Genomic DNA, 22,348 nt, shown 5'->3' on the forward strand with positions numbered 1-22,348 from the left:
CTCTCGTCCTTTCACTAAGAGTTCAGCAAAAGATGTGCTATTGAGTCTAACCCCACGATGTACGGAAGTTGGCACCATCTCTAAAAGATGCCTAACATTTCCAGAGGGATGGGGACAAGGATGGGAGCGGGAACAGAAACCAAGACCTTCTCATTGCTCATGGCAGGTCCACAGCCACTGGAGCACTGCAGACCTCTAGAGCCTTTGCAACACACTGGAGCTCTGCTGAGCCCCCTCTGCAATGAACACCTCCCTGAAACCCCAGAAATCACTGCTTTTCTGGCCCATTCTCTGCTGCTCCAGCCTACAGCACTGAAAAGGCTAATTAAGCTAAATTAGCTAAAAAGGCTAATTAAGTTATGGATAGAAGGGACAGCTCCTCCACAACCATTTAGCCAACACAAGTCTGTCTCAGTGATAGGCTGGGATGCTCTGCACTGCTGGGCATGTCTGGGACCCATGGCAAGAGTGGCCAAGGCATCCTCATGCGCTGTAAGGACAATGGGCACACCTGGGGAAAGCTCCAAGAGCTGTCCCCATCCCTACCCTATGCACTGCCACTTAGCAGTCCCTCCTCTCTGCAAGGGTCAGATTTCCCTGAGCCCAGCAAAACCTCATGACAGGACTTCCAAAATCCTGAAGACACCCATGAAAGCTTCAGTTCAACTCAGATATGTATTCCCTTGTAAGAAAGACTTCAAAGCCTCCCTGTGCTTTCTGGCCCATTGATTCTAGACCAGTCTGCATGAAAAGCAGCTTGAACTTGTTTCCAGGGCAGAAATCATTATCCTGGATTGTATTTGTTCCAAGGAGGATGGTGAAGACAGTCTGATTCACCTCCTGAGAGAGCCTGCGTTCCCATTAGCCAGTGTCCCTTCCACGCCTCAGTAGCGCTCACAGGCACATTCACCACCTTAGTCCCAGGCCATTGCTGCTCTGAGCTGTGCCCCACCTGCCTCCCTCAGGCTTTGCTGCCTGACTGGCTTGGGAGCTGGATCAACATTACCTAGGGAACTCCCCCACCAAAAAAAAAAACCTCTCTTGCCTTTCTGTTGGGACAGTGACACCCAGCAGGATGACAGGGAGAGGCAGCAGTGGCAGCAGGCTCAGTGGCCAAGTTTACCCCACTGCTGTAGGCCTGTCTGAAACCTCACACCCCTCCCCTGTGCCACCATGCTCCAGGGACGAGACACTGCCCAGCAGAGGACTTACTAATAAAACACAAAAGACCTAGATGGAAGCAAAACTAACCCCTTCCTCACCCCAAAAGCTAGGTAGAAAACCACAGCCCAGCTCAGGACACTTTTGCACTCCTCATCGTGGCTGGCCACGCTCCCAGGGCCGAGCTAATTAGAGCCACAGGTCGTGTTGCCCTGTTACTTGCTGTGAGCAGCTGGAGGCAGATTTCCTATTTTGGATCTGGCAGGAGAGAGTGGAGCCGAGACCATCCAGCTGCTGTGCTCCATTCCTCGCTAGGCAGCTTGAGGGAAAGCACAGGAAGGGCAGCAGCAGGGACAAGCACCCTGATGCTCCCAGCACACAAGCAGCCCAGCAAGGGGGAAGTAGGAAACCCTGGGGTGTGGGTCTAAGACAAACAAGAGCTGAGGTTTCCTGCCCTCCTCAAAGCATTTCACCCACAACAGCCATCTCCAGGCATCACATAACCAAATCTTTGAATGACGGGGAACCTGGCTTTTTCAACTCCCACTGTAATCCCACCGAGAAAGGGCAAAAGCAGTAAATCCAGTGTCACTTGCCTCTTCAAGATCCCAGGTGCTCTTAAAACCAGCGACACCACAGCACTAACTTACTGTGGAGAGATCAGAACTGCTCCAATTTGTACCAGCATCTGCAGAGAGAGACCAGCTCAGCCTTCTTCTATGGGCTCTCCTAAGACACTGAATCACAGTTTTGTTGTTTGTTTGGGTTTTTTTCAATGGTACTTTAATGTGTAGGATCAGTAAATATCTGAGAAGCGGTTAACCAGTTGTTAGAAACTTATAAATGCCTCTAGCTATCCTGAAGGATGTTTTCGGCCTTGTGACCAACACCTTCCCAGCCTCCAGACAGACAAAGAATTCCAGACACAGTGTTATCGAAAAGCAAGAAGGATTTTGGTTTCTGAACTTCAAATAAAGCAAATAAGTGCATATCAGACCATAAGCCAAGCTCAGATGAAGAACAAGTATTTTCCTTTACAGTCATGAAAGCACGGAACTAAGGTGCTCCAGCTATCCTCATCCCTGGTACTGCTTGGGCTTTATTTACAGTGCTGAAGGAGTTAAAGCATTTGCTGGAGCACTGGATCCACAGCCAAAATGGAAGTGTCAAAAGCCAAGACTGCAACAAGTGGTTAGGGGGATCAGATGGTTTGCACGCCGTGCTGAGGAAAAGCCCGTGAACAAGGGCCTGTTTAATAACCTCCCAAGCCAGCCCACAAGACAACTCACTGCATGCAGTGCCAAAGTGCTGGGGAGGAGGGGTAGTGCTTGTGGGAAACCCCAGCCCGCAGAGCCCCTTCCCTGTGGCTGGAAAGGCGAGCAGGGGAACAGCTGCCTGTGCCCTGGGGGCTAACGGGGCGACTGCTGAGATGGTCCTGTCTGGGAGCTGGGGGCAAGGACTGCTCCTCTACTCCTGCTCCTGCTGGAGCCTGAAGTGTCATGTCTGGTACTCTGTAACTTCCCTGCTCCCCACAGCCTTTCTCCCACTTCCCCATCACCCTCAAATCCATTATTTTTACTGTCCCATAACACACAGACACCCTGGGAAAATAGCCTTTAAGAAACAGCTCCAGCTTTGGGGCAGGGGAAAGGACACAGAAAGAAACCAGGAGACGCCAAATCCCTGCTTTCCTACTTCCCTTTCTCACTCAGTCCACACCCTATGATGGAAGTTTTCCTCCTTGGACAGTGTTTATTGCTTCCCCCTGTTCCTGCAGCACTGCAACAAAGCCTGGCTGGCCTTTAAAAGCCTCCTGACAATCCCGGGACCAGGGCCCTGTGCCAGACACCAAAAAGTGGTTTGCAAAGGAAAAAGAAAACAACAGAGCTCTGGAGGCCAAGCCCAGAGAGGTTCCCATTCCCAAAAGCAGGAACATTGTGTGCATGTGTATATTGCACACCAGAGGAGAAAAAGGAAGGAGTATCAGTTGTAGGAGAGAGGAAAAATGGGGGAGGGGGGGCGGGGGTGGGAGCAGGGTTGGGGGGGAAGCAAAAAGAAATCCCAGCCTTCAGACTCCAGAGGTCTGGCTGGGAAAGGCAGCAACTGAAAGAAATGCTCTGCTGTTATTACTGCATGGAAATTACAGCTGCCAGAAGGAATCCAGGCCAATCTGTTGCTGAATATAACTTTAAAAAGACAGCCAGCCTCAAATCATGGGCTGCTCACGGGTGTTGGAAAGTCAGTGCGGTGGTGGGACCCACAGTCCTTCCCCAACTCCTTCTAAACAGTGAAGGCCAAGGACAAAGACAAAATAAAAAGGAGTGTAAGAGTAAAAGATACTCAACAGGCAGGAAGGAAGGACTGTGCCCCACGCTCCAGGTCCCTCAGGTTTAGGGAGAAAGTGTTACCTAGGGAGATATCAGTTGTTAGCCCCCCCCAAAAGAAGGAGAGGTTTGGACTGGTTCTGGGAAAGGAGAGAGTTTAACTCCTTATGAGATCTACAAAGGGGAAATGCTGCAAACAGAGCTCTGGGTGTGAGGCAGGAGAGGAGAGACAGCAAGGCCGAAAAACTGACAGCTATTTACAGCAGGAACACCTTCTGTAACCAGGGACAGGCAGGGAGAGGGCTCAGGCATGCTGTTTCATGGGCAAGCATGGAAACGCAAAGGAAAACCCTTTCCAGAAAGTAATTTTAGCTACAGGTGAGAACAGGACATTGGATCAGATGATGTTCCCAGCCCCGTCAGCTTGTGCTCCAAGCCAGCTCCTGACTGGCAGCCAGCCCCTCCTGCAAGCTGCTCCCCCTTGTCTGTGAGGGATCATTGGAGAACAGGGGAAAAACCGGGGGTTTCAGCTTCCAGCATGCCAGCATGCTGTCAAATTAACAAAAATCACGCTAAGCTTAACCGTAGCACACAGAGGCTCCACCTGCCCCTCCTGGAGAACATGAGTCACGCTCACCAAGCTTCACTTTCTACTGCCAGGCACTCTGTCGGCTACTTTTACATCCCTTTGGATAGGAAATGAGACACGCTTCCAAGAAGTCCCCCCTCTTCCCAAATGTGCTCTGGAGAAAACCCACTACACCACAACACGTCTTTTTGCGTTTTCAGCTGATGTGGATTTGGACTCTGCGCTTGGGCCACGGCCAACATTTATCGAAGGCTTTGGCTGGCACAGCAGGGGATATTTTGGAGAGTACGAGGGCAGCAGGAGGTATTTTTATTGTGACCTCCTTGATGCTCACCTGGAGCTTTCCACCCTGCTTTTGGGTTCACTGCAGCCCACCCTGGGGCACAACACCCAAGCAGCACCACCAGCACCCCCACAGCTACTCACCAACGTAGAAGGTGTTGGGGGCCTGCTTGTCCCCCAGCTGCAGGTACAGGATATTTGTTGTCTGCGAGTCATGGCGGAGCCACAGGGCCACTCCCAGGATGATGCCTCCAGCCAGCTAGGGAGAAAACAGAGGGAAGCAAGTGTTACCCACTGTTCCAGCCACATCGGATCCAGACTTGCAGTTTTTTGGTGGGAGCAGACTTGCTTTTCATCTTCCCACAAATATACAAGAACATCCTTTCTAACCATCATCCCACCCCTGCAACACGCTTTGTGCCCCACAGATCATGAGCCGTATCACCTTCCCTGCTTTATGAGAAGATCCCTCATTCTGGGGATGTGCAAAGCCCTTTCCAGTTCTTGCAGGAGACTTCTTTCCCAAGAGGTATTTTATTATGCCATTTAAATGGAAGGCTCGGCCTTACCCAAGCAGAAGGAGACGTGCCACTAAGATTTTTAGGAGAGCTTTTCAATAGAAGTCAGGATCAGCCCCAATTACTCTCTTTTTCCAATGGGCTGTTATCATCCCATTCCATTTCTCTGTGAGGTACAAACAGAAAGCGCGGGAATTTTTCCTCTCTGCCCGCAAGTCTTGCATGCGCATGACTTCCCATCCAGGGTCAGGCTTCCGGTCGAACACACCTAGTGTTCCCCTGGATTTCCTTAATGTCCTAATACAGGAATTGAAGCAGAGCAAGGCGTGGGTTCAGGCCAAGGCACCACCACACCACTTTTGGGGGCCTCCAGGCCAAGACTGCTGCCTTGGCCATGCTGTCAGAAGAACAACAGAACAAGAGCAGCCCAGCCACATACATGGGTGCACACTGAGACGCAGGACTGACTAGGGCAGGGACAAAAACACGCTCCAGATGTGGGAGGAGATGTTCTGCGCATGGGACATCAACTCAGCCACTGGGATATTTATGTACAAACAATGGGAAGTTTTATGATTGACTTCCTCACTGTTTTCTCTTTCACGGAGGGGCTGGGAATGGCAGCGGAAGACGGGAGCAGATATGGGGCACAACAGCAGGGAAGGTGTCATTGAGAGGAACTCGAGGTAGAGCATTTCCTGCCAGACTCACTGTGTTCTCTGTGACATCCCCCGTCCATTTAAAAGCATAAGAGAGAGGGGGAAAATTATAAACATCTGGAAAAAAATCCACACCCTTAAGAATTCAATATCACTGCCATGAAAAGCTGAAAGTACCTGTTCAAATGCTAATTTAATTTTGAGTGTCCTAAATCCTTGAAGCCATTCATCTTAAAAAAGGGAAGAAAACTACTAAAGAGCACAGAAGTGGAAACATGCTTTTTCTAAAAAAGTCTGAGTCAGGTCAGCTACAGGCATGTAAGGCACCATGAAGGTCACATTAAAAAAAAACACCAAACAAAAACAAGGCAAGGCTTTTAAAAGTGCAACGTCTCCAGTTGTGCAAGCACAACAAAGAACACAGGAGGACTGGGATCTGCAAGACAGGCTTCCGATGGGAGCCTGGCTTTCCCTCTTGGGAGTTCTGCTGGTGGTTTCCTCCTTGCTCATTTCTATAAATCCCAGCCACAAGACTTTTACAGGAGTTCCATCAAAGCTGGGGTAAACCCACACCATTTGTTCCAAACTCACAGGACAAGCTGCTCTTGGGGTTTTTCCACTATCAGATGGAGAAAATCCCCATCAGCTCCTGGAGAGGAAAGGAAATCTTTGCTTTTCCCCAGTCTGCCACCAAAGCAGTCAGCTTTTAACACTTCTCCCACAACAACCAAAGCAACTTCCCAATTGGCACAGTCCCTCACCCCTCCTGCACTAGGGCCAGTCTGAGGTTCTCCAAACACTGGCGATGCAGAAAAGTCACGAAAGCCGCTCTGTGCTCAAGTCCAGCTCCAAATAAGGCAGGTTGTGGCTTCGCACAAAGTTACCCAAATCCAGCCCGGCGTGGCTCATTCATTGTCTGAGGGCATAACAAAGTTTGTGCTTTTACTCTCAGAGGAAAGAATATGTCCCCAGATTAATCCATGCCACTCAAAGTAAGGCTCTCCTGGTAGCTGCTAGGAGAGAGGCGATCCTGAGGAAGGTCTGGATTTCTGTGCTGGCTGGAAGAGGTAAAGAAAAATGGCTGCAGCCCTTTTTGTTTTGGTTTTCTCCCTGCAAGGACACATCATTCTGCCCTGACATGCTGCCCTCCACGCTCAGCAGTACCCACCCCAGCACACCCTGCCACCCATGGTGAGGTTGGGGTGACACCAGCAGCTCCTTTCCAATCCAATTTGCCTTAAAATACCCAAGAGAGCTGAAAGCAGACTGCAAGCTACCCATGAGATACTTTTTAATCATGTGGGAACATCAGCTAAAGGGGTGGAGCCTCTTCTCATGCATCAAACCCACCCCAGCAGCGAGGTCTGCCTAAGACAGCCAGCTGAACCCACTCCAGATGTTCCTGGTTTCATCCTGAATGCGCCCCGGGAACATCGCACATCCCTCCCGCACCGCCTGACTCCATTTGCATTTTTTACAGAGCATGGAAGACCTCTGAATGGAAGCTTTAATCCAATAGCAGCTGGATTTCCTAAGAGAAAATGACATTCACTTACTAATGAAAACAGGGTTTGGGCTACGATGAGTAACTTTTTCCATGAAAACCATACATCCTCCCACCACCAAGAAGTCCAAAACGGAGTTAAGGCTCTTTCTTCTCAAAGCAAAGAAAACAAGAGGGAGAAAACATTGTCAGCTTGCCACAGTAACTCTGCCTTCCGCTGTACCTTGCTTGGGATAATCTCATTTTTAATAGAACAATTTGTTCCAGATAAAAGCTTGATATTTGCTTCCCCTTCCATCCTACAACTGCTGTTTGCCAACACGAGAGCCCAAAGAGCTCCAACCACTGATGGCAGCATGACACTCATCTTTAGGCTGCACATCCTCATACGTATCACTGGTTTTTTCTGCTGCGGATATCTGTAATCTCACACAGGTTATCCCACTGATCTTTGTGTTCCCAGCTTGTCAGACAGCAATGTTGCAGAGTCTGGAGCCATCGCTTGTTGATGCACTCGGAGTGCCCAGCACAGCCCTCCATTTCAATTTTTGGGGACTGCAATAATCTAAAAGCTGCAACTTCAGCAATGCCAGCAGTGTGTCAGACTTTGATCTGCTTTCCAAAAGCTGACCTCCCCAGCCTGCTGTTCTCCTGCCAGCACCATGGCACTCGTGGAAGGCACACCACTGGTGTTCCCCAGGATGGGGCTGGCCCCAGAGCTCACGCCCTGAGCAGCTTCCTGGCACAGCAGAGGTGGTGTTGCAGGCTCCTACGTTTCCTCTTTACTGCTATTTTCCAGCTTCCAGAGATTTATTGCTTCTTCCACAGACAGCTGGACTTTTCCAGCTGGATCCTGCCTGCCCAAGGCTTGCTTTTTCAGGAATGCTGTTCCTGGTTGACACAGTGGGGACAGTCCCCACTGAATGCTGCCTAGGGGAGGCAAAAGGCAGGGCCCACGTCCCCAAGAGGTGATGGGATGGTACCCCATGAGAGGAGGTATCACCAGATGAGCAACACGATGAAGGCAGGTGTGCAGTCCTGGTTTGCTGCTCAATCCACGGTGCATGTAGTTAGGCTCCTTCCTGGACTAAGCCTCACCAATAGACATGCTGTTCACCCTAAAATTTCCAGATCTAGCTGTGGGGCAAGGGAACAAGCCCATTTTTCACAGCTTAGTCACTCCTCCTCTCCACAAGAAATTCTTATGAATTAGGGGTGCAAGGAATGACCCCATTCCCCTCTTAATGTGGTGTACCCCACTTCTGACCTGCCCCCACCTTAGCCTGTTGCTCCCTAAAACTCACATATGCCAGGATGTGCATCACCGCCCCAGTCCCTTCCGCTGCCCCCAGCCTTTTTCCTCCGTCTCCCTTCCCTCCACCCTTCTCAGAAATAGATTTCCTGGATGGGAGGAGGAGAAGAAAGAAGTTCTGGCTACAGGGCAGCTTGCTGGGCATGCCAAAGCAAAGCAGACAGACATCCTATGCCTCAAGTCAGCGAAGGAGGGAAGTGGAGGTGCCAGCAGTTTCACAATGCTGTATTTTAGCAGTGCCACTTCCCACAGCCGGTCTTGCCCCCTGGTCGTGCTTCCCAACCTGGGCGAGCCCAAGGGCCAGGAGAGACTCTCACCTTGCTGCAAAAATGCTGCTGGCAGAGCTCACGCCACCATGCCTGGGAAATACCTATTGCTAATTACTATTAATTAGTAATTAACAGTAATTATTAGTTATTATTAATAATACCTATTTCTAAATTACCAACAAGAAGCAGGATGCTGCCAAGAAAGCTTAATGAATCTTAGCTGGTTTATGATTAAGGTAGATGACTGGCGATTTTTAACAGGTTTTCATGCTGCAGAGGTTTGCAGCTTCCCTTACACCACCTGGAAGCGGAACCCTTTGTGAGGGCAGCACCCAGACCCCACCCGAGATGCCCAGCCAGGGCTCCCTAGGGCTCCTCTCCAACACAACCTAGAAAGCAGCTGAGATGTAGTAACAACGAATCCTCCTCCTTTCAGGTGTGGGGAACCAGGATGCAGAAAAACAAAGTGGTTTGCCAAGGTTGAAGTATCTTTTCATGCAAGAAGCCCCTCATATAGCCAGGAACGAATCCCTAATTTGGGGTTGAACGCTTTGCTCCCAGGTAATTTGTGGGTCTCTAGGGGAAGCAGCAGGTATCATACTCTCCAAATGTGCAAAGTACATAATGAAACATCATTCTGGTGTTCATCATACATGCACCCAGCATGAGCGGGGGAAAAAGCGAGGAGACAGACTTGTAACTTGATGGAAATAACCTTTGGAAGGGCAGTACAAGCCCTTGCAAGATCTGTGCTAGCACCTTACAGGTCCTGCACTATCAGCCTGAGGACTGAGGCAGGCAAGAGAGGGACACATGGAAAGTGCCCAGGTAGCACCACGCCTTCCTACAGCCTGCACCTCGCCTCCTGGAAAGCAGATGAATTTCTTTTCTACTGCAACAGCTGCACCTCATGGAACTGCTGAAAGGGCATGAGGTACAGCAAAGGGCTGACAGCTGAACGGTGGCCAGGAACCCAGGAACTTGGGCTCGATGCTGCGACCATCTCCATGCTACGATGTCAAGTCTTCACACCAAAAAGTCACTTGAAGTTTTAAGGTGAGAAGCACTAGAGATCACCCCTGTGCTGCTTGTTGGGATGTACTGTGGGATGTCCTGGAGCCCCTTGGGAGGGTGTAAGCAGGGGAAGGGACTTCAATCAGACATGCAGCTGCAGTTGGACAGCCACACAATGCAAAAGCTGATCTTGACACAGGCACCCACAGGCAGGAGTGGCAGATAGGACTCTGTGACAGCACGCCTTCCACAGCCATCGCGCTCCACGGCACCAAACATCAGGCTGGAAGTTTGCAGGCAAGGCCTGCCCAGGAATTGCAGAAAAGGTGTTTGGGAAGAGTGCCGTGCCCTGCAGGCAGGAGGAAGAGAGCAGCCTGCAGCCCTGCTCTGCTCCCAGCAGCACACCTTCCAGCAGCAGCTATTAATAGAGCTGCCAGCCGGAGCGAAATTCTCCACTGGTGCCTATAGTTACCAGCCCTACAACACTGCAGAGCTTTTCAAAACAACCTCCAGAGGAACACTCCCGGAGGAGCAGCATGCCAGAGGCCAAATAAAGCTTGATGGATGGGAGGAGAACAGGAATCCAGCACCAAAACCCAGAAGCGGGGTCCTATGATGGGGAGCACCGTGCCCCAGCCTGATCCCTGTTGCAGACAGAAGTAGCACTTCCCAGGGTTAACTGCCCTCAGGAGAGAGGAAAACAGTTTGAGATATTGCTTTAAAATTAATTTGGCCCCATACATAAACATTTAACTACAATGGTGATACAACTGCTTTCTCTTCTTAATAGTACAGTGAAAGGCACTTCCACAGTACAGGATCAAAGGGTTTCTCACTGTTAATGCTCTTGCAGGAGATAAGCATTACAGTGGCTGACAGGAGAATAATCTCAGGAAAACAGAGCAATTGCCATTGCAGCCAGCAGCGCTCCCTCCTTTTGGCTGCAGCCCAACCCATAAAGTGCAATCAGGTACCCCCATGGGGCAGGGTGCACCCATCTCTTCAAAAAACCTTCTGCACACAGAGACTTCAGAAGAGGTTTTGTAGGTGATGGAAGGACAGAGACAGAAAGCCCTAAAACACATCCCAGAGAGACATCAGCAACAAAACTTGAGTCCAGGTACTGAGCCTCCTAAGGAAACCTCTCCCTTGCCCTTCAAAGGCAGGTGTTAAGTAGCTGCAGGGTGAAACACACACGGAAAAAGCTTGCCTGTACATCGTCCCAGGATACCAAACCCAAAATCTGTAGAAGAGGATGCTGGGCCAGCATCAGGTCCTTGCTGCTCGCCAGGCTCTCTGCGATTCCCAGGGACACCAACAGCCCAACCAGCCAGGCACTACCACAGGGAGCACTGCAGCAGTGCTCAGCCCAAGCATGCACCCACGACAAGATGCAAGCTAGCTTGTTAGTCCACAGAGTTATTTCAAACCCGTGTTTCAGAGCTACAGGTAACAAGAGATCTTCCATTCTTCATTTCAACCTGTGAGCAGTGGTACACAGGCACCCTCCTCACCACAATGGGACGGTCATGTGCCACTCAGCAAAAGCCTTACCATGGGACAACCGCCATAGAGAGCTGCCACCTCCCCACACTGTCACCTCTCATCACCAACACCAAGTATCTCTGTGCAGGCTTTGCAGACTCCAGGGTACAACTGACAGATCTTCCAGTGTAGCACAAGAAAACAGGCAGCTCCTCTTCTCCTTCCCTTTCAATCACCCCTGTCAAGACAGACTTTCACTTCCATCTTTCCTCTCATTTTGCCCTTCCTTCCGTCTGCACACAGATTCTACCACATCCCCTCAACACACAGAAGAGAAGAGTTATACACTGCCTGGAAAAATGGCATTAGGAGCAAGCTCTTCCTTTTAATTAGACACCTCTCTGGTAGGGCAGTCAGTGGTGCTCTCAACCTGGAAGGCTGCCATGGGCTGTATTAGCTAATAAGCTGGAGCAATTCTTCTCCAAGCAAGTCAATTCCTCCTTAGTTATGTTTAATTATATTTTAAAATAGCTTGCTGGTTTCCTTCAGCCTCCCCAGGGACTCTTTGCAGTGGTGGTCAGTTCAGCCCCACACACTGAGCTCTGCTGTTGGGTTTGGGTAATTCAGGAGAGCAGTCAAAGTCCAGCCATATTATATGGATGGGATAGAGAAGCAGCTCCAGATGCCCAGCCCAGCCCTGCTCAGGGATGCCCATCACACCAGCCAAACGACCCAGTAACAGCTATTGCTCCCTCTCACAGGGCAGAGTGCCACTCGCCACCAGCCACCCCAAGGTTTCAGGACAACTTGGCAGCACAGAAAAACTTTTGTCTTTCCAGCCCTGTGTTTTGCTAACCAGGTGAAGACCCCAGGTGCTGACCATGGCCTCCTCCACCACTTCATTAGGTGGATGCCACTGTGAAACACGTGGGGACCCTCTCTCCTGGGACAGGCACCCGTTTGTACGTGTGGTCCATGTAGCAGCTGCTGCTCCCTCAAGAGCCACCTTGGACCAAGCACAACCTTGGCATCTTCTCAAGAATGTGTGCACAAAGGGAAAGCAATCCCAAAAAATCAAAACTGAAACATTTCAGGTACAATGAATGAGGAGCTGGCAGTGGGTCACCTTTACCCTTTGCTTTTTCAACACAGCAGCTTTGTGAAATTCCCCCAGAGCTGCCAGGGGAAGGAAAGGGGAGGAAGCCAGAGGGGTGTCAGTTTATTTACACTCCAGCAGGATAGCAGGGCTAAATTAAAAAGTTATCAAAGTAACTAAGGCTGAGAATTGCTTCCTTTCTTCCTCCTGTGCACTGGAACAAGCTCCTGTGCAGCACAACATGGCACCTGCCAAACTTTAGGCTCTGCCTCTGGCTTGTTTTCATCAACAGCACCCAGTGTCAGCTGCGCACAAGGCAAATCATAAGCAAATAAGCACGAGGAGCCCATCAGCCCTTGCATAATAACCAGCAATCAGAACTAAAGGGCTGCAAGTGCCCCGTCTCACACCTCCCTGTAGTTAGAGGTGGTGTCCCAACACAGCCAGCCTACAGCAAGGGTGCTCAGCACCACATTCTGTCCTTAAATGCCACCCCGTGAAAAGGACCGTCGTACTTTGGTGGCAACAAAGGCATCCCTCCCCACCTGGGGGGTGCAAGTTTGGCAGCTAACCTGCCTTTGTGGTAAACCTAAAATTCCCCTCAACTACTAATTTAAAAAACAACACAAAAGGGCTTGAAAACTCCAAGATCTGGTATTCAACCACCATTCAGCTGGCCAGCCTCACAGACAGCATCCTTAATTCTAATGGAGTCCAGGCTCCCAATCTGCACAGGAGACAGTGCGAGGAGACCAGCAAGTCCACTACTGGGAGCTGTTTTGGGGAACCAGTAGGTCACAGGTCCTCCTTGGGAGGAACTGAAGCGTCTACCCCCACTCACAGGGAGCACTCTCAAATAGGGCAGGGCAAGGCACCGATTCCAGAAGTCGTAACAGGGAAATTATAGAGATTGGCTATCCTCGTGGAAGCAAAACATCCATTTATAAGAGATCAGCTCTTTTGCAAGACTTTGAGGTGAACAACTGATCTCACTGAGGAGTCGTGGCTGTGCAGAGTCCCCAGCATCCTTCCTGCCACCCAGGAGACCCTTCCTCCCTCGCAAGCACAGCCGGCAGCTTCTTCGACAAGAATGGCAGGAAATCAGGATCAGAAGGGAAGAAAAAGCCCTGGGATAAGCACGATAACTCGGAAGGAACAACACTTCACAGACAATCCTACCCGCCTCCATCCTGCCATTTTAAGAGTGGAAGAAAAGGTTAAAAAAAAAACCAACCCAGAACTGTCCCACGTTCACGCAGCTGGCAACAGATCAGCAATTAACACTGTTGTCGTCAGAGCTTGTCATCTCCCCCTTGGCCAGCGTTATACCCAGAAACAAGGCGAAGAGGCCTGAAGTGAGCACCCACTTGGTTAAACCCTACACCTTCCAGAGATGGGGACCCCCGCAAAGAGCTTCCCCAGGCACCCCCAGGGAGGAGTCAGCAGGCAGAGGCTCCAGTCAGGCAGTGCAACTCCAGGTGCCAAAGCAGGGTTTACTCTGGAAGGCATCGGTCCCCTTCCCACCTCTCCAGCCCCCCTTGCTATGTCTGCTGCTGTAAACGAGCATTAAGAAAAAAGAATCCCAAATCCTCAACAACAGAGCAGGGTGTCAGACAACGGGCACAGGGTATCGGACAAGGGGCATCCAAGCGGTGCCTTGCCTGGCAGGGTGGGGCTGGACTCACTTCCAAGACAAAAAAGCATTTCTTGGAATGGAAACCAGCTTAAACCTACTTAAACCTACTTAAAACACGAAACCAGCAGCCTGCTCGGGCACATCTCGTTGCCCCCGAGCGCAGGAGAAGGGAGAGAGCGACTCTTGCCAGCCAACCTCGCGCTGCCGGAGGCTGTTTCTAATCGGGACAAACCTGGTTTGCAGGGAAACCGGGGTACGCCGCCTGTTTGCTAAATTAGCTGCATGTCTAGATGGATTATTTCACAAGAAACTTTCTCAGGAAAGGCAGCCTCTTCAGCCTGGATAGAATCTGCATCCTAAAATAACTTCCCGGGCGGCGGGGGCAGCGGTCCCCGGCGCGGGGCCAGGGCGGCCGGGGCCCGGCTGTGCCGCCAGCTGCGGGGCGGGGGGCGCGGAGCCAGCCCCAAACCGCCCGTGTTTGCTGAACGCCCCCTCGCTGGCAGGGCCGACGCCTCCCCTCCGCTCCCTCCGCCTGGCAGCATCCCTGCATCCCTCCCTCCTTCCCTCCCTGGCTGGGGAGCGCCGCTTTCCACAGCGCAGACCCGCGGCAAGAGGGGCTGCGGGAGCCCCCCCCGCTCCGGCTCTGCCCCCCGCCCTTCCGCTCCGAAAGGCGCCCGTAAACATCTGTGGCGGCGAGAGGCGAGCATCTTAAAGGTCTTCTCCAACCATCCTACGGTTCTACCTCCCCCTCTGCATATCTATTTAAAAAATAGACATTAATAGATATATACGTACGATTACATACATACGCATGCATTAAAATAAAAAAGCAAAGGATAATCACCCTCTCCGTCCTTCAAAATAAAAAAAAAAAGGAAAATAAAACCAAACAAACAAACCCCTAAGGCACATCCCAGACAGTAAGTCTCAATGCTGGGGGGCAAGAAGGAGGCTAAACCCAGGCGCAGGCAGATGAGCCATATTGCAGCCTCCTTATTTAAAGGCTGGGGGGCTCAGCCCCCGCTCCCCGCCGCCCCTGTGCTCACCCAGAAGATGAAGTTGAAGACGAAAAGGAGGTATTTGATGCACTTGGTGCAGCCTTCCACTCCCATGGCGGCGGCTCTCCCAAATCTGTGCTGCCAGGCTGACCGGGGCGGCGGCAGCAGCGGGCGCAGAAAATCCGCCCCGCTCCCCGCCCCGGGCACGCCCCTGGACACGCCCGACGGACACGCCTCTGGACACGCCCCAGGAGCGGGGGGTTGGCACACGCACCCCCCTCGTCCTCCTGTGACTGGCGGTCGGCTCCTGTTTCCCCCCTTTTTTCTTCTTTTTTTTCTTTTCCTTTTTTACTTTTTTCTTCCCCACTTATCCAATTTACATTTTCCCCTAACTCCTCTTTTCCTTTTTGCTTTTCCCTCCCTTTTTCTATTTTCACCCTTTTTTATCTCTCCTCTCCTCTCCTCTCCTCTCCTCTCCTCTCCTCTCCTCTCCTCTCCTCTCCTCTCCTCTCCTCTCCTCTCCTCTCCTCTCCTCTCCTCTCCTCTCCTCTCCTCTCCTCTCCTCTCCTCTCCTCTCCTCTCCTCTCCCCTCCCCTCCCCTCCCCTCCCCTCCCCTCCCCTCCCCTCCCCTCCCCTCCCCTCCCCTCCCCTCCCCTCCCCTCCCCTCCCCTCCCCTCCCCTCCCCTCCCCTCCCCTCCCCTCCCCTCCCCTCCCCTCCCCTCCCCTCCCCTCTCTCCTTTTTTCCCCTTCCACTTCCCCTTCCTTTCCCTTTTTTCCTTTCCTCCCTTTTTCTTTTTTCCCTTCTTTCTTTTATCTCCACTCATTTTTTTCTCATCTCTTCCCCTCGATTTTCTTTTTTCCCCTTCTTTACGCGTTCTCTTACTTGTTTCTTTGTTTTCCCCTTTTTCTTGCCTTTCAGGGACAGCTGACAACAAAGTTTCCTACACACAAGTAGGAACCACGGCAGGTGTTGGGGGGCTGTAGGAACACTACCTCCCAAACCTGACCACCATCCCTTAAAAGTCACTGCCTCCTCTTAAACATCACCAGGCAGCAGGGAGAAACCTCTGTGAATAGATGCAGGGTGCAGGAGGTTTTGTATTTCTGTACAGAAAAGTTTGAGGGTGCACTCATAAGGGGATCCTCCCCCACCAAAAGAAAGAACAAAGGACTTTTGATGAACATGACAAAGCCCTGGACCAATACTCTCAGTTTGAAATTCAGAGAAGCGTTTCCTCATTTCCCCTTCTAATTTCATCTCTAAATTTGCTCTGCTGAACAGTTTTTGTCTAAGCTTGTGGCTTCGGTACTGCAAGCAATTGCATCAAGTTCAGTAGAACCACTCAGGATGTTTTCCCTTGGTTACTGGGTAACAAGAGCATCAGGGGGGCTTCAGGGCTGCACACCAAAGAGATGTGGGTCACACATCAACTGTCATACATGAAATCCCTAATTAGCTTGGTCTTTGCATGTTAAGTGCCTTAATTAGTTAATTTTGAGTTAAACTACTAAAAAGCTCTTTTAATTGAATGATAAAGTTAACCCATCAACCCAGGTACAAAAATCAAGCCTTATTATTATTATGGTTTTCACTATCAAGCTTCATTATTAGTGTTTTCACTTGTTCAAAACAGTGCATTTGCACTAGTCCCAGTTAAAATTCCCAGTTAAAAGTTTCCTAGTTAAAAAAATCCCTTTTTCAAACTTTAAACCACTTGTACACTGTAAGAGTTGTTTCTCCTATGTTCATTGTCTGCTTTTGTGGATGTTTTGGGAGATATTAGATGTATTTTAATATTTTTTTAGGGTTTTGCTTTGCACTTTAGTCTCGGGACTAACTCCAAAACCGCAGTCCTAACAGCCAATTGCTATTTGTAGCCCCATAGCCGTTATTCTGCAAGTAAGCTCCGTGGCAACCTGAATCTTAATGAGGGCATGTTACCACCCTTACTTCAGCTGTTACCACCCCCCTGACAACGACGAGCTATTGGTAGACAGAGATGATCTGTCAAAAGGAAAGCACCAATCACTTTGGATCAAAGGGGTGTGCTGTGGGCGGGCTGTGGGCAGACTGGGGCGGAGCAAAGGCACTATAAAACAACGATGCACCCCTCAGAGCAGAGCTGAGACCCCTGCAGATCAGCTGTGGTGGGTGCCTGTGCTGGGTACTTAAGCCTTACTCCTTTTAAGGCGCTTTTAATAATTTTTACCTTTGACTTTTGGATTAGCTAAAAGTCAGCCCAGCACTGCAAGTTCTTCCATCAGAGGTCCAGTGCTGTATAAGCCTGAAGATCTCTAATCCCTGCGCTCCTGGGGCATACCTCCTGAGCCACTAGGATCCCAAATTTTTATATTTTTCTAATTTCTGTAATTTTTCAATTTTTCCGTTTTAATAAATTATTTTAATTTTTTTCTAAGAGTTGTCTCATTCCTCACATCAACAGGCTTGGAAATTTTAGTTAACCCCCTCCCCTCCCAAAGCTATGCAGTAGAAGCATGATGAAATTTCCCAAGCTTTTGGCAGAGATCCACTTTGGCCCACTTGCTGATCCCCAGAAATATAAATTGTTCTCACCCCATGTCATGCTTCCAGGAAGCTCATTCACTTCTCCAGGGGCAGGGTAGTAAGTCACACAAGCAGAGCATAAGAGGATGCCTGGAAAAGGCATCAGTGAGCAGCTCCAGCCAAGGTCGGCACCTCACCGAGCTAAATATGAACTTGGCACCCACCCACAGTGTCGTATGTGGAAACCTGCCCTCTTCCAGCCTGGGCACTTTCCTCCACTGAAGGATTTCAGGGAGCAGCTTCTGAGCCAAGTATTTTCACACTCTGATAGAGTCTTACTAGCCATGCATCCCATAGTCAGGAATGAGCTGTTAGCTGTCACACATTTCCTACACACGTATGTTGGAAACAAGTCAGCTTCCTCCAAAATCATCCCATTGCCCTCAGGGATGAGTTGGTCCAGGGCTTCGTCATGTTCATCAAAACTTTCCTTGCCCCTCAGTAACAGCCCATGCACTACACAGCAGCAGGGATCTGGAATGAATAGAAGTTGGCCCCGTTCCCTAATTACTTATGCTGAGTATGTCCCCGATTGTGGGCTTGCGATGGATTCATAACCCCTTTGTCTCTAAGCCACATTCACTCATCCAGACTTACCAACAAAGCCAGAGGTTCACCAGGCTATTTGTGCATGTAACTGCTGTCCCAAATTATCAGCATGACCCATCTGGTTAGGGCAATAGCTGTAATCCTGTGTGCCTCCTGCTCATTGCTCCAAATGATAACGGCAGGATCCTGAAGCTCCTCTCTTGCCACATCAGAGCACCCCATGATATCCTTCATTCTGCACCTCCACCCTTTCAGCTATAAATAGTAAATCAAAAACACACTGCCACAAAAAAAGAAAAAAAAAAAGAGGAAAAAAGGAAAAGAAAAAGAAAAAAGAAAAAGAAAAAAAGAACATAAGTATAGGTTGAAGACAGGAGACTATGAACCAAGAAGCCTCTTGTGCCCTTAGGCAGCTGTTCCCAGAAAAACTCTCGGAGATGCTGCTTGGAGAGTCTGTGAGTGGGAGAGAAAGGAACCAGCAGCAGTAGGGCCTTCAGCAGCAGTAGCCCCACTGCCTATGAAGGAAAATGACTCTCAAATCAACTTTTGTGCACTGGAGAGCAGGCAACCCCAGCTGCAGTCACTGCCACAAGATTGGCATTGAAACTGCTTCCAGGGAGCTTAGGATTGCTTTTTTGTTCCCCCCCCCGCCCCCCCCCCGTTGCTTTGCTTTTCTTTTATTCTGCCCTTTTTCCTCCTATGTTTAGGAGTGAAGGAAAAGGAAAACAAGAACTAAACCTTTCTGTATTCTCCAAAAATTGTATCAGCCAACAGTTTGGTTTGGAGCCAACACAGTCCTGTTGCTGGGACCTTCCCTCAGGTTCTGTTGGAGCAGGTGTTGCTCAGGGACAGCTGTGGCCCTGGCAGGGGCAACAGGGGCACAGTACAGTCCCACCATCTTGTCTCGGTTTTGAAAGACAGGTGTCTGCTAAGGAAGGCAGAAGCCTCCCTTGAAGTGGCAGATATGACCCCTTTCCCTCTGAGTTATTATAATTTTGACATCAAGGGTCTTTAGGCAAAGATGTGGGAAAATAGGAATAACAGTCCTTTACTATATATATATAGATAGATATATAACCAGTCGAACAAAACAACAACAACTATGGCAGTAACAGCAAACACAAACCCAGTCCCAGCCTTCTGGGCTGTCAGGCCCTTTCCCCTCGGGTGCAGTTCCGCTCGCAGCCGGCAGGGGCGCTGGTGGCTCCCGGTGAGCAGGGCAGGTGCGATGGTTCCCCCGCGGCTGCAGGGGGCGCTCCGGAGCGAGCTCGGGGAGCACGCGGCTGCTTTGGTGCCCTGGGATTCCGGGGAAGGATGGAACAAAGGAGCTTCACAAACCGGTGGGCAGCTGGTCCCGGGTTCCCGGAAACAGCAGGCTGGAATGGCAGGCTGGAGCAGCAGGCGCAAACACAAATCCCGGGTGGCAGACGAGATGTATCCAAAAGGGGAACCCCCCGGGGCTCCAGGCAGGCAGGGTAAGCATGGCTACAGCGTAGCGAAGGCTCGAAGCAGCAGCGGGGTAGGGCGGCCGCAGCCCAGGCTCCAGCAGGGCAGGGAAAGCAGCTTTGGGATCCCGGCGTTGTTTCCAGCAGAAAGAAAGACGCCGAAAACGGGAACCAGCAGCTCCTTTCTCTGCATCTTCTCTCTCCGGGCGCTGAGAGCGAACTGAACTCACAACCAGGTGAAAAACAAAAGCCTGGACAGGCCCTTTTGTCTTTCTTAAGTACGGTCATCTTCTCTTAAGTACGGCCATTTATCTCCTAGCAGCATGCATATGGGAAAAATTCCTTTAACAGAAAAAAACTAGGACTAAACTAAAACCCCAACACATCTCCTACATCAAGAAGCTCCCACTCACAGCCTAAATCCTACTAGGTTTAAACTGGCCATGCCAACAAAGTTTTCTTCAAAAATTGGAAGTGGAACAGGATTTCAAGCTTTGTCCTTTTGTTGTTGTTATTTTAAGCAGCTCAGCTGGGTACATTTGAAAACTTTGGCCTTTAGGTACAGGAAGAAAAAACCCATCACCATAGCACAGTGACAAGATAACATATGCTGTTTCCCAGGACTATGTGTGATTTCAGGGGTTGTACACTCACTTCTCGTGTTTCAGACACATTTCTCACACTGCATTACTTGCTGTACAACCCATAAAGTACCACAACTACCTTCCCAAGCTCTCAGTGGTGTTACCACCTCTTTATAAATAAGTAAAGCTAATTTGCAAAAATTCAGTTCGTATCTGGGTGTCACATGCCAGTATCGAGTGTGACTGCTATGAATAGGGCTGATGACTTCCCTCTTCAGGAGGAAAAGCTGGTTCGAGTGCTCAGGGCACGCAGTCGTTCACAGAGCAGCCAGCTGCAGGCAGGGCTGTGAGGAAGCTACCTACCCCCCCCAGGCCTTTCATCACTTCAAGAAAAAAAATAAACTCTAAAAATGTTTTTTAAAAAGGCCTCCAAGCCCCAAATTAAAAAAATAAACCCATCCCCAAGCAGCCATTTGAATGTGCTTCTGCAACTGGGTTTGCAGGCAGAGTGAAGCAGCCGAGAGTGGAGGCGCTTGCAGTGGTCGTTTCTGTCTGTTGGGCTTGGTTTGTTGGGGCTTTTTGTGAACCTGTTTATAAAAGTCAGTGTCATGCTTGTGGGTTTTGGCACCTCTGGGTATGACTCACCACGATCTGTTAGAGCAGATGCTGCCTCCCAGTCTAAGTTTAACAGGACATCCTTTACCAGAGGGACTCAGCAAACCCAACCCCTGGGACTTTGAGCCTGCTTATCGCAGAGAGATGGCCACCTGCCTTCCAGCAGCTTCCCCTTAAAACCTCTTTTGTTTTATAAAAAGTAAGGGAGGGAGATGAGGGGAGAGGACAGACACACATCCTCCCCACCTCTTACACAGGCCTGAAGAGCAGGCCACCAGGGCGTGACTTGTTTACCATCAAGGCAGGCTCTAAACACCTACTGACCAGGGTCTCCCTGAGAGATCTGGGAGAGCAGATTAGAATCCCTCATCCACTGGGGATCACAGGATGGCTGCTGATGTGGTACTCTGGCTGCATGCCCTGGGCTTGCATGGCAATCCCCCTGCCCTCCTCAGCCAGCAGAAAATTGACAGATAAACCACGGGAATAACATGCACATCATCTTGCTGGTGAGGTCCTAGTTAGTTTTTAACCACTACTTCTTATTTTTAATGCAAAATGCAACAGAAATAGCCTGAATTTCCAATTTACCTCAGGTGGTTAAAAAAACAAACAACAACAGCATTACCAAAGATCTTTAAATAGGACATTTTGGAGATGCATGATAAGAAACTCAGAAATTCTTTCTGTGGGAGGCTAATAGTCCCAGAGCACAGAGGGGTAACTTCCTGGGCAGCCAACACCCCACAATACTGTTTTTCAAGGAAGGGACTTGAGCAAGGGTAAACTGCAGTGTACCTACTGGCCTATGGAAATGGGAAGGTGGAGCTCCATCACCTCAGGAGAGATGTGTTGACACCCCTGGGGAGCCAGCCAAAGCCTTCATTTTGAGTAGGAAAAAAAAACAATATGAGGAATCTCATCCCCATATCTAAGGGGATATCTTCAGAATACCTTTTCTGTGCCCCAGCAGGAGTGGCTGGTGCCTGCTCATCCAAAAATCCCCATGCCCACCTCTGCAAGTTAAGCCTTGACAGTCCTGGGGGTTGCACTTGCCTTGCAGCCTCAGGGGAAACGGATGCAGCAAGCAGAGACCTGTAGCTGAGCCTGAAGTTTCTGTTTCTAATAAACTTAACAAATGGTTCCCATCTGCCGGGGCTGTCTCCCTGCCATCTTTAAATATTTATATCAATGTATCTATGGTGATAGGTCAGGTTATATAAGCAGGGGGGGGAAGGACAGCATCAGCTCCTGCTGGAGCTACAGCTGAGGGAGTAAAAACCCGAGCGGATTTCCCATCCAAGCAGACACTCTCTCTTCTCAGCTCATTGGCCCAGAAAGTGAACGTTCATTTTTCTCAGGGCATCAGAGAGGGCCAAGCCACAGCTGGGCTGAGCTGCACTTTGGGAGGTGCCATGTGGGAGAGCAAGAACCCAGCCCATAGATGCAGAGAGCTGTTATTGTATAATCAATGTATAATTCATTAGTAGGTATCGTTTATTGCTAATGTAACAGGGCTAAAAAGAAACCGAGCACGTCCGTGAGCAAGCTGCTGCACGCAGGGGTTAAACAATAGCACTCAGTGATCCCGAGGGGAGATGGGGGATTTTGTCTTGGGATAATATAAACAACCCAGCTAGCTGACTGGCGGTGACTCCAGGGTGAGCAATGCAGGAATATGCATCTTCCTGGCAAAAAATGCTGGAAGGATCTTTCTTTTTTGCTTGCTGGAGTCTAAGAGA

At 50.1% G+C, this 22,348-nt stretch overlaps 1 protein-coding gene across 1 annotated transcript in view; it reads right to left on the bottom strand.

Moving 5' to 3' along the window:
- CD81 (CD81 molecule) overlaps positions 1 to 15,034 on the bottom strand; it is a 32,227-nt gene extending 17,193 nt beyond the window's left edge. The window contains exons 1-2 of the mRNA XM_069016945.1: positions 14,896 to 15,034; positions 4,501 to 4,615 (exon numbers count right to left, since the gene is read on the bottom strand). Coding sequence (XP_068873046.1) covers positions 4,501 to 4,615; positions 14,896 to 14,961 — 181 coding nt within the window. The 5' untranslated portion in view covers positions 14,962 to 15,034. The remainder of the gene's footprint in view (positions 1 to 4,500; positions 4,616 to 14,895) is intronic.
- Between the last annotated feature and the right edge of the window lie 7,314 nt (positions 15,035 to 22,348).

Source organism: Aphelocoma coerulescens, chromosome 5, assembly GCF_041296385.1.
Source record: "Aphelocoma coerulescens isolate FSJ_1873_10779 chromosome 5, UR_Acoe_1.0, whole genome shotgun sequence".
Classification (NCBI taxonomy): Eukaryota; Metazoa; Chordata; class Aves; order Passeriformes; family Corvidae; genus Aphelocoma; species Aphelocoma coerulescens.